This window comes from Pteropus alecto, unplaced genomic scaffold (assembly GCF_000325575.1).
Source record: "Pteropus alecto unplaced genomic scaffold, ASM32557v1 scaffold390, whole genome shotgun sequence".
NCBI lineage: Eukaryota > Metazoa > Chordata > Mammalia > Chiroptera > Pteropodidae > Pteropus > Pteropus alecto.
In genome coordinates, this window is record NW_006429600.1 from 55,474 (window position 1) to 70,142 (window position 14,669).

Consider the following 14,669-nt stretch of genomic DNA (forward strand, 5'->3'; position numbering starts at 1 on the left):
TGGTTAGATTTGAAGAGATCATGACCTCCTCTAGGAGCCATAGATTAATTCTTCAGAGGTTTTGAACAGATTCAAGGAACTAGGTAAGCACCCCATCCAACCCATTAATGTGAATTCCCACCCATGGAGTGAGTGACAAGGGAGATCAGGGGCTCAGAATGTGAGCCAGACTCCATTTGGAGTCCTGTGCGGGGACACTGATAGGTCACCTGCTCCAAAGCAACTACCTCATCTGCTTACTCACTCCCTAAGATCCTGCCATCAGAGGCCAATTCCTTTGGGAAAACAGAGCTTTATTTTTATTTATTTATTTATTTTTTGAGAGGGGCAATTATTCAGCTTTTATCAATTGTTCATATTTAAGGGTTAATTAATGTGCATGTTATGATTGTGAGGTAAGGACCACAAAGCACACTCTGCTGATTTCAAAATTCTGCAGAGGACTAATCCTGATGTTTGAAAGCAGGTGTATAATGGACCTAGAAGTAGTATTGTGAAAAAGATTTAACTTCACTGTTTTCTCCCTTCAGGCTCAACTTGGAGAGAATATTTGCCATTTATTCGTTCCTCAATTCATTTTTTTCAATAATGAAATGGAAGAACAATAGGACATTTTGTTAAATGACCATGTCTCAAATCAAATTAGTAAGTACTATTTTGGAACCTTCCCTTCTCTCTTATTCAGTCCTTGAGTTCCTTTCTCTGTTCTAGTAGCCCCATGCTCCCTTATTCTGCCCTAGAGTTTAGCTCTAATATACTATTTCTTTTAACTTGTAAGTGGACAACAGACCAATGGAAAACCACTGCCATAGTTGTTTATAGTTAAATAGTGAATACTATTCTTTATTCAGAAGAATACATTTTAATAGAATAAATCAGTACATTGAAGAGTTACAGGAGTAGAGAATCTCTCTTCAGGAAACATCTCACCCTACATCTACAGTTGAGGGTAGAGCTCTCAACTCCCAGAATCCCCTTGACCCAGCTCAGGAGATCAATGGCTAAGGGACAGTTGATGGGCCTGATTCCTGGGTTATCAAGTTGGATTTGCAGGTCTCTGAGGATGAAAGAGTGGAGAATAAAGTTCTTGTAAAGGAGAGTATTATACTGGGACTGGAAGTTCCACTGAGGTCACCTGGGAAATTGATGAGGGAGAGTTGCTATTGGTGCCTGGTTCTTTTTCTTGGTTACACTCTTCAAGGGCTATGGTCTGGTCTCTTCCATTTGTCTCTGAGTCTCTGTTTAGAGAAGAAGACATGACTAAGGAATTATCTAGAACTATCAACCTGAAAACAGGTTACATTGTGAGGATCAGGTGATAGAGGAGCATTCAGACCATTGTTTTTCCAGCAGCCCTGGGTTTATAGAAGGAGGTTGACATGAGACATTTACCTGGTTTGGAGACGAGGCCACTTCTTCCACTCTATGGCTAACACCACCCCCAAAGTTACAACCACCACTACAATCAGGCTACTTTGGACAATGTTCCCCATAGTGCATTCCTGAGCAGCAGGTCCTGTAATGATACAAGAGCAGAAACCAAGGCTGTAGAGGTTAGCACATATATGTTTCACTTGATCTCTCATGCCCTCATCTGGCCTCCTCCAAGCTTTAATTGGGAGCCATGTGTTGAAACTGTAGAGTGGGTAATCAGAGGCAGTGCTTACACTGAGGCAGAAGCAGCCCTCCTTTTGGGGGGTGGAAAAGGCCTCGAAAGTATCCTGCTCACTAGAAACTGAGGTCTCACTTCTTCACCATTCCTAAGAGAAAGGTAACCACACTTGAGGTCTCTGACTCCAAACCCTACTCCCTCTGTATTTGTGCTGTTTCCATGGAGACTGTCTCTAGGATCCCAGATGTGTTATGCCAAGACTGTGGAGGGATTATCCACTCACCTGCTGCACCCACCAACTCCAGAGGATCACTAGACTCTGACCAGATATCAGGGTAGGCCTGGAGGTGGTAGCTGCAGCTATAGTTTCCAATACCTTTTTCTTCTACATTGTTGATAACAAAGTCTCCATCCTCTGAGAACTGCTGAGGTGCTTCTTCTCTATCATGTTCCAGGACAAATTCAACATTTGGCAGGGGTCCTCGGCACTGAAGGGTGATGTCCTTACCTAGCTTGAACACAGTGCTGGGCCAGGCTGACAGGGAGGGCTTAGGGGGCTTAACTGCAACCAACCAGGACACAGAGTTAGAAGAAGTGGCCCCGAACCCAGCCCTTTACCCATTTAGGGCTAACTACTAAAAAAAAACCTACAAAATCTAGACTCTTACTGAAGTCTCTAGGACCTTACCAGTCACCCAGATCTCCAGTGAATCACTGTGATTGGAAGCTGCAAAGGGAGCAGAGTCCAAATAATAAACACAGCTATAGATCCCAGAATCTTCACCTCTCACAGCTGGCATCCAAAAGTCAGCCCTGTAGCCACTTGGCCTCTGTAGCTCTAAGGGCTCTTGAAAACCCTCCTTCAACAGGACAAATGTGGAGTCTGGCAGTTCCCCTCGACATTGAAGAGTCATGTTTTCTCCAGGGGCCACCATGGGACCAGGCTGGGCTAAAAGGCTGGGTTTGGGGAGTAAACCTAGAAGAAATTAACTCCTGGTCAGAGAGATGAGGGTACTTTCTAGTGCACCACCCTTGGAATCTCTGTTCAATAAGGAGGAAAACTATTGCTTGCCTCTCTTAGAGCTCTTTGAAAACCATCTGAACCATCTACCATTCTATTCCCTCCTTTCTACATCCCCTTGCCCACTTCAGAGCAGCATCTTCCCCTTACCTGTGACTATGAGTTCCAAGGTGTTGCTAAGCTGTGTCTTGATATGGCTAGTCCAGTCAGGGTGGTAGCAGCAGGAGTAACGCCCTATGCTAGCACCAGATATATTGGTGATGAAGAATGCCCCATTGTTACTGGTGGCTCCCCAGAGCTGCATTGAAGTGGCTTCTCTTTCTTTGTGAAGAATATATCCTACTCCATGGACTGGCCCTTGGCACCAGAGAGTAACATTCTGCCCCATGGAAACCACAGAACTGGGCTCAGCAAACAACCAAGGCTTGGGGAATGTGTCTAGAAAGAGACCAAATATGTAAAGTAGTGAGTTTGGAAACTTATCATTTGCTGAATTAACTCATTATCTTTCTCCTTCTGGACAAAATAGTTCCCTTTTATGGCCTAGCCTAGACTTTAAAGAAGAATTCCCCTCCCTAGCTTTTACTCCAGTTGTATCTTGAGTTCTGTGTTTTTTCCGTCCTTACCAGTCACCCAGATCATAATGGGCTTGCTGAGATGTGATCCCCTATTTGACATGGCTGTTTCATAGTAGACACAGCTGTAGTTTCCAGAGTCTTCTGCTCCAGCAATGTGGAGGAGGAAGTCAGCTGAGTTTCCTGAGGCACTCTGGAACTGTAAAGGAACAGGGGTTCCCTCATACAAGAGTGCAAACCTCATTCCATAGAAAGTCCCTTGGCATTGCAGGGTTACATTCTTCCCAGGAAGCACCACAGGACCGGGTTGTGCCAGGAGAGTAGGTTTGGGGTAGAATTCTGAAATTAAAGAGACCACAACATGAGAGAAGCCTGCCCCCTCCACATTATGCAAATTGCTTTCTCACTGTTATTATAAGAAACATGTTTATTGTAGAAAATTAGAAAATACAGGAAAATCTAATAAAAATATAATTCTACCATTCAAAGATAAACATTCTTTATACATTTTTATATATTTCCTTTCCATTTTTTTCTATACATTCCCATGTCATTGTAGCAGTAACTATTTGCATACGTGGGATCCTACTGTATGCACAGTTGTATAGTTTAATATTTTCACTTAACTTTTTATTGTAAATATTTTCCTATGATGTTAATTAGCCTTTAAAAATTATCACTTGTAATGGCCGCACATTATGCAGCTGTCATTTCAATGTCTTTGCTCTTTCTCTAGGGGCCATTCAGCCCACCAATCTCTGACTGCTCAGCGAAAAAAAAAAAAAGTAGATATTGAGCCTAAAGCTCAAGGCCAAGCAATAAAATGATTTCAGAAATGTGGCAATGTGAGCTTGGCTCTAGGGATTAGATACCCTTATCTGCCTCACTTCTTTCCCCAGAAGTGAATTACTTGGCTCTTCCTTTTTGTCTCTTATTCTTGTATTGATAATAATATAAGCAGCTGCCTTACATAGATTGTTTACTGTGTGGTAGGCACTGTTCTAAGCACTTTCTTGGTGTCTTTTAGAAGGAGCACTTCTTGCTCTCCCACTGGCAGCCCTTCCACCCATTGTCCAGGATAAGTACCACATCCACTTGCATTTTCCCACTCCTGACCTGTCACCACAAGCTCCACAGAGTCGCTGGGCTCAGACCAGATAGCAAAGTCATAATAGCGGCAGCTGTAATTTCCTCCATCACCAAAGCCTACTGAAATGATCAGAAAGTGAGCTGCACTGGCCCCTGGGCTTGCCCAAGACATGTCACTGGATGCAATTTCACTTCCATCTTTGTAAAGAATAAAGTTCATGTGCTGGTGGAAAGTGGAGCAGTTGAAAGTCACTCGGGCACCAGGAGTGACCATCGGGCTGGCCCATATCCTGAAATAGGGCTTCGGGTACATTTCTAGAAGGCAAAAAAGAAAGAAAAAAAGAAAAAAGAAGAAAAGAAAGAAAGATAGCTAAAATAGCAAATATTGGTTCCAGGGAGCTCCTTTTTCTTTAAAAAAATAACATTTTGTTCAGAAATAGGTGCATTTAAAAATTAAGGCAAAAGAAAAATGCCATTTGATTTTACTTATATGAGGACTCTCAGGAACAAAAAGAACAAACTAATAAAAAAAACAGACTCACAAATATAGAGGAAAATCTGGTGACGGCCAAAAGGGAGAGGGGTTGGGAGGCTGGGAGAATGGAGTGAAGAGTTAAAGTACAAATTAGTAGTTGATAGATGATTGTGGGATGGGGAGCATGTGGAGAGCCAGAGGAGAGAAAGAGCAATTAGGGGAGATCGTTTTATAAATTATATAAATGTCCAAGCAATGTACTGTATACTTGAAACTAATAATAAAATATATTTTTTTTAAAAAAAGGCTAGTCTACTCTGCAGATGGACATTTCACAGGGACCCCCTCACCCCCACTCAACTACAGCTGAATCCTCATTATCATCAGGGCAGACAATGAAGGCTAGTGAAAAGAATGAATTGCCATTGGAGCTCTGCTGGTTCTCTGTACCTCAGTTTGCTCATTTGGTCAAGAAGGGGAAATGGTACCTTGTGGAGCAGGTACCATTTCCCCTTCTTGTCCAAATGTCCCTTAAATATTTGCTCTATAGCTAAATAAAATAATTGATACAACAATAATTAGAAAAATTAAATCACCCTCCACAAACTTCAGCTATTAATAACAATTTCAGCTATTAATATCGTGCAGCCAGAGGCCCTGGCACTCCTAGCGCCACGCCTGCCTGGCTCTAAGATTGGACACAGGCTCTTAGGACCAGCAGCAAAGTTCGCTGTGAAGAGAGTATCTGACCCAGAGTTTTGCTTCCCCCCTCCTTCCTCACACACACTTTTCAGCTCTACCTTTTATGACAACCTCCAGGGGCTCACTGGGCTCAGACCACTTGAAGGGGTGTTTTTCAGTGTGAGTGCGGCAGCTATAATTGCCTTCGTCTTTATCCTCCATTCTTTGGATTGTAAAGAAGGCTTCTCTCCCAATTGCACCAAGTTGCTGGACAGGTTCCTGTAGTCCCTCCTTATACAGAGCAAACCCCATGCCTGCCAGCCATCCTTTGCACCGAATTTGTAGTTCTTGGCCTCGGATTGGGGGGAAGGCAGAAATAACAGGTTTGGGGAGGATGTCTAGAAAAAAATGGGGATGAAAAGGAGTCTGAAGTTTTGAGGTGCCCAGATGGAACACTTGGAGTCACTTTGTCAGAAAAAAAAAATCTATCCTGGATTGCCCTTATGCTCCTCCTGTCTCCTCTCACTCTCTTATCCACCCCCGCTCCCACATTTCAGCATTCCTCCTACATGCAGCACAAGCCCATTGACTCCTTGTTTCTGTGCATTCTCCTATCCTCGGGAACAGTGTTGGTGTTCCAGGGGCACTGAGGTTTACTCTAAAATGGTGCTCTGCCTTTTCTTACCTGTCCCCACCAGCTCAAGTGCCTCACTGGGCTCTGATACAGCCATCTCTTCCCATGAATGGCAGTGGTAACTCCCAGTGTGGCTCTGGGTGAGGGTGCCAAGGGGGAAGGCAGCCCGGACCTGCTCTGAGGCCGGGTTAGTTGCAATCCACCCAGTCCCATCCTTCAGCAACACAAACTCCTTAGTTGAGCCAGAAGGGCTTCTGCACCAGAGAGTTAAGTTCTTCCATGGGGCCAGAGGGAAGTTGGTCTCTGCCCACAGCTCAGGCTTAGGGGTTGGCATGATTATTTCTAAAAACAGAAGAGTTAGTGAAACCATCTTCCCTCCCTCTCCTCCTCCCCATTTCTTACCTTTGAACTCCCTACCTAGATCACACAGTCCACTTCCCCTTTCAACTCATTTCTAAACTCTTTCCTTCCTTCCACAGGTGCTGGGGAAAGGGAAAGCCGATGTCTCAGCTGAACCTCAGAAAAGCGCAGAAGCTTGGGGAAAATTTTGCAGGTGGAAAAGCAGATTTGAAAGCTGAATTATGCCAGCAACTTTAGAAAGTGCCCATTCCTAGCTGTCCTTCCCTCCCAACTAGTCTCTCCTTGGCCACTGATACTGATACTCTGTAGTTATTTCAGATCTCCAGGGAGGAATGTCCCAGTCTGGAGCAGGAAAAACTTACCAGTCTCTTTTGTCAATACCCCATTGCACAGTCCTGCAAAAGAAATTGCTGCCAGATCTCTGGCCCCTCCCCTATGGGACTTCACCCAGGTCTTCTGAGCAGACCCCTACCACACCCCCTTGTACTCACCACAGCATAGAAGGGCCATAATTATGAAGAGCATGATGATCCCTTGAGCTGTTCTCAGCAACCAGGCTTCTCTAGTGAGACCAGAAAAGAGATGAGAGGAGTTGCTGGGATAAAGGGGAAGGTGGAGAGAAGGGGGCTGCATTTTATGTCATTGGCTTACTCACCACCCAACAGAGATTGGAAAAGGCCAGGATAATGGTAAATAATCTTTTCTGACATCGATGGCTTTTCTTTTTGAGGGCCTCACCATCTACGAACGTCTTGCTCTTTCATGACCCACGTGACCCTCCCTCCCCTCCCCAGCCTATATCATATGTCAGCTCCCCATGGCCTCTGATTAGGCTGTTACTGGAACTGAGATGTCAGATGTGAAAATGCTTTTGTAACTCCAGCTCTCAGAAGCCCTGGAGCTCAATGTGATTGGCAGCTCTGGGTGGTGGGTGTGGGGATGGAGGGAGAAATCTTGGGTGTTTCACCATCATCAAATTTAAGTTTGGAAGCAGTTTTTATTATGACAGTATTGGTCCTCAGACCCACCTGCCTTACCTGTCTTTGTTATGAAAGGGTTGCTTAGGCAGCCCTGGTGATTTACCAGAGGATTGTCAGTGCTGAGCTAAGCTTGTCAGAGAGTGGGATATCTCTACCCTCACCCAGATTATGACTAGAAATGTGCAGCAGCTTTGAGTTGTGGGTCCTATAGAATTAGATGATATTAAGCAAAAATCCATTTGAAAGAATTTACTTAGAAAACACTGACCCTCTTTCTTAGTCAGGAAAACATGTTTTTAGGCTGCTTTCTAGGAAATCTGCTTTCTGAACTTATTCTTTAATGCAGTGGTCTGGGGCTGAAGTGAGGCACGTGAAGCTACGTTTTTTCTAACACTTGGCTTAGAGGTTACTCCAGTGTATGTGGGACTCATGATGGATTCTGAGGAAAACTAGAACTTGGCCTCCACTGAAACTTTGAAAACTCAGAGTGGTGGTTTTTGCAAAAAGCTTAGGTGGCTTCCTTCTCATTACTGAAGCATTCTGTCTCTCAGATCCCAATGTAAAACACAGACACACACAATCATAGTCATTATCCATATTCCCAGACACTCAAAGGATTGTAGTGGGGGTACAGTCAGAAGCAAAGGTTGTGTGTGTGTGGGGGGGGAGTAAACAAGACATTCAGGAGCTGAGGACCCCACCATGCTAGGAGCTGTCATTATCTTCTTATTTTCAAACAGAATAGCTTGAGTGCAGGCCATAGAAATTGGGGAGAGAGGGGGATGGCCTAGGAAGTGGCAGGAGAACTTGTTTGGCTTGCCATTTCCTGGGTCATAGGAAGCTGTCTGATTCCCTGGTCCAATCCATTACCTCGTCAAGTGCCCATCTGGGTTAAGATTATATTCTCAGAATGCTCTGCACAGATAATTGGAAGCTAGAGTGGCAGAAAGACTGGTTTCTATGACAATTAAGATAAACCACAAGGCTCTGTATCCCTTGAGGGCTAGGAATAAGGGTGGAAAGTTGGTATGGGAGTTGGATAACATCCTGAGTGACAGGACAAGTATGGCTTATCACAAAAGAAAAAAAGTTCTGACCAAGTTAATGTGGGAGACATCAGTCATCTCTGAGGGACACTGTAGTATTGGAAGGAGATTTGAGTACTCTCCTGGGAGGATCAATGAATGAGGTTCTGATTAATCCTCCAGCCTTTGAGTATAATGCATTTCTCCACCCTCAGGTTTGGCTGCTGACCCCTCTGTGAGGTGAAAGAGAAAGAGTTGGGATGAGAAAGTCTTGTATATTAAGCCCAGAGAGTGGGAGATACAACAGATGTGCCCTTGTGGCTTGTCTCAATTGGATCATAACTCATTCCTGAATTTCTGGAGAGCTTTGACTCAGCTAGACTGAGGAACAGGGGTCTGAGACAAGACAGTTACCTGATTCTGAGTCTCCAACACTTCCGTCTTATCCACAGCACTACTGACAGCAAGGCAACAAGCTGCACAATTAGAGACAACCTGATAGCTTCATTCAGAACGTAATTCCAGGTGAGCAACCCTATGGCCAGAGAAGACCAGAAGCAGGGACCTTGATGGGGATAGGCACAAGTGAAAAGACACATGGCGGGAAGGGGGAGGTGGAGAGCTGGTTACTGAATGTGAAGGGAAGGTAAGACAGAAGTGGCCTTCTTTCTTGTGAAGAATGGGAGCCTTGAAAGTATCCTGCTCACTGCCTTTGAGTGACTGTAAGACTACTCCAAGGGAAGGGTGCCCAAATCCAAGAGTCCTGACTTACGAGTCTAATTCTACTTTTCATATCTTTCTGGGCAGTGCTCTAGGATTCCGGGGGTACTATGGCCAAAGCCATGAAGGAATGTCCCTATGAAGAATTGTCCTCTCCTCTGCTGGCCCCATCAGCTTCAGAGGCTCACTGCGATGTGACCAGATGTTGCAGCAACTGTAAGTTCCTGTGCTTTTCCCTTCAACATTATTGATAATGAAGTCTGCATCTACTGAGAAATTTTGGAATGTTACTCTTTCTTCCAATTCCAGAGAAAATTTAAGTACTGGATGAGGTACTCAGCACTGAAGGGTGATGGTCTTTCCCAGCTTGGACATGGTCCAGGCTGACAGGAAGGGTTTGGGGAGCTTATCTGCAACCAATCCAGAGACGAGTTAGATATGACTTTGAACTGAGTACCTCTTTCCCCAACAAATGTTTCTCAGCTCCCTATTAGGTCTTCTCTTTCTTTCTACTTTCACTAGCTCAGTGGCTTCAAAATATGACCATGCATCAGAACCCTTTTGGATCACTCCTTAGTGCTCTAAAGATTCTTGGTGCCCAACTTTCAGTCAGGACCTCATACCTCTAAGTTTCTCCTAGCATGAAGGAAAATAACATTTCCAGGGGTTACAATGGGGCCAGGCCATGCTGAGAAGTAGAGCTTGAGTAACAATCCTGGAAGAGGAAGTAACTAAAATTTTCAAAGGAAATTTTATACTGCCCTCCTATTATGTTTCCCCTTGGCTCATAACTCTAAAAGGATACAGGGCCACTAGTTCCTTTTTAGAACACCGTATTGATGATAAAAACAATAACAGTCATTAGTACTTGCCTACAACCACAAGCTCCATGGTGTCGTGTGATGTCATCCTAATGGAGGTCTTCCAGGAGAGTAGATAGTGGCAACTATAAATGTCAGCATCACTGTAGGTCACATTGTTGAGGAAGAATGACTCATCTTCATTGATGTTGGTAGTATCCAAGAGCTGAAGCGATTTGTCTTCTCCTTTCTTATAGAGTACAAACCCCACTTCATCCACTGACCCTCGATACCACAGGCTCACGTTCTGACCCATTTGGACTACAGGACTGAGCTGAGGAAGTAGCCAAGTCTTGGGAAAAGTGTCTGGAATGAGACCCAAAATATAAAGGGCTAATAGTATGACTTTCCCTTCCCACTGCTTAGGGATCTTGTTCTCCTCTTCCTCTAGTCCACTCTCGGCAAATTCCATCCTAAACCCAGTTATGAAATTTAGCTTCCTTCTTGATTGTTAGCCCTGGCTGCATGACTAGGTTCTCCAGGGTCCCCGAGGGAGTTGTATATCCTTAGCCTATAACATAGGTCTCATAGCATCTCCATCTCTTACTGGTTACCCAGATTTTCAGGATATCACTAAAGAGTGAGCCTCTGTATGACACATCATAGTCCAAACAGAGGTAATGTCCAGCACCATGGATTTTCAAAGCCCAAAAGAAGAAAAATGCCTCATTTTTAGTGGCCTCTTGTGGTAAAAGGGCTTCTTCAACTCTTCAAGACTTATTAAAGTAAAAGTCATTCAATAGATTGGCCCTTGACACCTGAGATTCAGGCTTTCTTCAGGTGTCATGATTGGCCCAGGATAAGCTGTCAGAGCTGGTTTGAGATAGAGTCTTAGAAAGGGAAGAGACTCTGAATTAGAGGTAACATGATTCTTCCCTATTATCCTGTTTTTATTTTCCAAGTTTCTTTAAACAGAAAGTGGCAGCTGAAGTTTACCCTCTGCTTCCTCTCCTTCCTTGCATCTCTATCTCTTCTAGGAGGTAATCAAAGGTAAGTACACTTATGTCCCTGCTGTCTCACCAGACTCTATCAGCTCCACTGAGCTCTAACTATGTGTAGGGGGTATGTCTTAGTGGGATATCTACATCTATAATTCCCTGTGTCTTTAGGTCCCTGAAATGTTAAAGGTAGTTCTTCCAACCTCTGAGAAACCAAACTTCTGAAAAATGACTTTGATTCCATCTTTGTAGAGCAGTATTAAAGATGAATTTTTATTGGAAGAAACCAGTAAGGATGGATTGGCCGGTAAGTTTGCAACTCAGAGAAATCTCTATTAATGGGGCCACACCCTCATTTCCATGTACTGTTCTTCCAAGGAGATACTACAAAATCCAGGGCAAAACTTCCCATACCACTCCTTCTTTCCTGACCCAATCCCAGGTAGACCCACCCATCCATTATTGGAAGAATCAGCTACATCTTATGCTCATTGAGCATTTAGGATGTGCAAGGCATCATACAGGTCTAGAGATATGTAAGTCAGGAATACACAGTCACTCACTGTCAGCAAAAAGCTCATGGCCTAGTGGGGGATACCAGTGATCAGGTAACTGCAGAAGTGTGCTGCGTTATTGGAATCTACGCTGATAGGACATTCACACAACAAACATCCGTACATGCAGATCTTTGTTCTTTAATCCTCAATAAAAGGCTATACTAATAAAATTAATATCTACTATTTATTGAGAACTTATATGCCAGGCACTGTACATATTATATTTGGGAAAATCCTCACAACAACCCTGTGATGTAGGCATTATTATTACTATTATATCAATTTTTCAAATCAGGAAAGTGAAGCACAGAGAGACATTATACAGTAGGTTGGAGAGATACCGTTATCCCATGTTAAAGTGGAGGAAACCAAAGCACAGAAAGGTGAAGTCATTTGCTCAAGGTCACAGAGGGAGGCAGTGTCAGAGGTGGAACTAGAAACCAGGATTACAGCTTCTAAGAACAGAATACTTTCTGTAACACCACAGAAAGAGGCAGGAAAGCATAAGGGGTCTACCTTATGTATACGCAAGGCATATACATAGTGAGTTTTAGAAAATGAGGAGGCCTCCCTGAACTCAAGTGAGTAGGCCTCCCTGAACTCAAATCTTCACCTTTCTGTGTTTTGAGCTTGATGGAGAAATTAAAGCAAATGTGGCAAATTCTGTCTAGAAGCATCCAGGCCATGGTGTTGGGGAGCTGAGGCTGGGGTGTGTGTCTGGCTTTTAGACAATTTAGAGAGCCTTCGACTGTGTGTGAAGCTTGTTACTGCCTTTCTCGATCTGTATATTCAGGACCAAAGCAATTTATAAGCCATTTCTAAAATATAAACTATCACTTTCTTTGTCATTTTTTTTGTTTATTTTTATCACCAGCACTACGAAGAATACATTCTATTTTCCACACTAAAAAAGTGCCTGGTGCATATTACGTGCTCAAGAAATATAGCCCAGTAAATGAATGAATGCATGATATTTAATAAGTAGAAAAAAAACAAAACTTTGATGATCTGAAGCTGCTGGATGTTTGGCTGGGCTTGCTCACTAGCCATGTGATTGGCTCTCACACATCTTCCTCATAGCACATGTGATTCTAATTTGCATCTCAGTAAAATGACAAATGACTCTAGCTCATGGGCCTTGCAGGACCTAGGGACTGGCCGAGGAAAGTAAAATCAGAAACCCTGTCTCATCCAGCCAATATCCCAGAGACAACAATCATCAGACCCCAGCAGCCATAGCCATACCCACCTGCCACAATCAGCTTCAGGGGGTTGCTGGGCTCTGACCAGAGCGAGGGGAACATCTGGATATGAGTGCGGCAGATATAAACCCCTTCACTGTCGGCAATGGAGAAGATGGCCACTGTCCCAGTTGGGACCTGGTAATCCACAGGCTCTGCATATCCCTCTTTGAACAGCATGAATATCAAATCCTGCAGCCAGCCATGGCAGAATATGTTAACATTACATCTAGGAAGAGGAGAGTCCTCAGACTGGATCCAGAAGATGGGCTTGGGCAGCTGGCCTGGAAAGAGATAAACTAGAATTCAAGTAGAGCAATGATAGTGATGCTCAGTGAGCAGCAAAAGAGAAATCTACTTAAATTAGCCTTCCTTGTGTGATCCTTATTTTCCATCCCTCCTTCTCCTATCTTGGTCTTCCTTAAGTTGAGAGCTTGCCTTCTAGATCTGTTCCAGAGTCTGTATTCTCATTCTGCATCGCCTATGGAGAGTAAGCACTTATTTATTAATTCTGGAACACCCACATGTATGTCTGCATGCATTTGAGGTAAATGAATGAATGAATTGAACAAAGCCTACACTAAGAAAGCAAGTTTGAATCCCAGGAGCTCGAGTTTATTCTAGATGAACTATCTCTGTCTTTTTACCTGGTGCCTCCAACTCTAAAACTTTACTGGGCTTTGACCAGCCTATCTCCTTCCAGTAGCAGCACCTGTAACAACCTGTATTGGACTTAGTAAGAGTACCTATTGGGAACGAAACTTGGAAGGTTTTGTAGGAAGGGCAGATACAGGCCATCTGTGTCTTATCCTTCAGCAGCAGAAACTTGCTTGAAATCTGAGAAGGGCTTCTGCACCAAAGTGTGATGTTCTCCCAAGGGGTATGGGGGTAGTTTGTCTCTATCCACAGCTCCAGTTGAGACTGCAGCACTGTCATTCCCAAAGATCGCAAAGATGTGAGAGGTCCAGCCCTCTCTCTCACCTAACGTGTAGCACGATGTCCCTTAAAATTAGCCCTGACCCAGATTCTTCCTTTTGCCTTCCCTTAAGGACAGGAATGTCTGCTTGTGGGGGGTTGAATAGGGACCCCAGGATACTTGTTCAAGAAATCCAAGTGAGTTGGAGAATAAAGTGCAAGTCTGGCTTCCTTTATATTTGAGATAAACCAAGTCATGAAGCAAGGGTCTCTGATTCCCAAGCAGCTCAAACTGAATTGTCTTTGGGATCTCAAGGCAGTTATGTCCAGGGCCATGAAGGCAGGCTGATATCTTGGAATATTCAGGAAGGAGGGTACTGAGGTGGCAGGACTCACTTACCTATTGATGTCATACCCAGACTCAGCCCTGAAAAGAGAGATTATGGTAAAGGAAGGTCTCCTCATTGTCCCCACCCACCCTTAAACCTCAATACTCTCTTCTCCCTCCCCAAGGTGCCCACTCATAGGGCTACTTATGACAGGATCACTTGCCCCTCACCCCTTCCTTTTGTACTCACGAATGCAAAAGAGCAAGAGAGTGAATGCCTGCAGCATAGTAGCCCCCTCCTCTGGCCTGTCCTGGGTCATGAGGCACTTCAAGGCTTGAAGGGTTTTGTCACTCAGCAGGTGATGAGATCTAAAAGCACAAGTATTTTGTTCTGATCCTTCAAGTTTAGTTGGGATCACTAAACTGCAGTTGACAATCCTACTGCCTTCCACTCCCTTACAAGCACACAAGGTATTACAAGGTCACCTGCTACTTCTTCCCTTTGCCCTTTCTCTCCACTTCCCCCTCCACCATCCAAGGTCTTTGCTGGTGCCTAAGATGTCAGACTTGTTGAAATTTCTGTTTTTCCCTGGGGTCTCAAAGGCCTAGAGGGGTGACTGAATCCAGGGCAGCAGAAGCCTCATGGGATGAAGGAGAT

General features: G+C 44.1%; 1 protein-coding gene across 1 annotated transcript; it reads right to left on the minus strand.

The window, feature by feature from the left end:
• Positions 1–1,102: 1,102 nt before the first annotated feature.
• IGSF1 (immunoglobulin superfamily member 1) lies at positions 1,103–14,331 on the minus strand. Its single transcript, XM_006903885.1, is given in 20 exon segments — positions 1,103–1,238; positions 1,393–1,516; positions 1,896–2,169; positions 2,296–2,588; positions 2,784–3,071; positions 3,260–3,547; positions 4,325–4,612; positions 5,573–5,851; positions 6,139–6,429; positions 6,810–6,842; positions 6,939–7,009; positions 8,867–8,989; positions 9,333–9,582; positions 10,045–10,338; positions 10,580–10,711; positions 10,714–10,862; positions 12,773–13,052; positions 13,416–13,697; positions 14,084–14,110; positions 14,262–14,331. Coding segments are annotated over 20 exon segments (3,972 nt in total).
• Between the last annotated feature and the right edge of the window lie 338 nt (positions 14,332–14,669).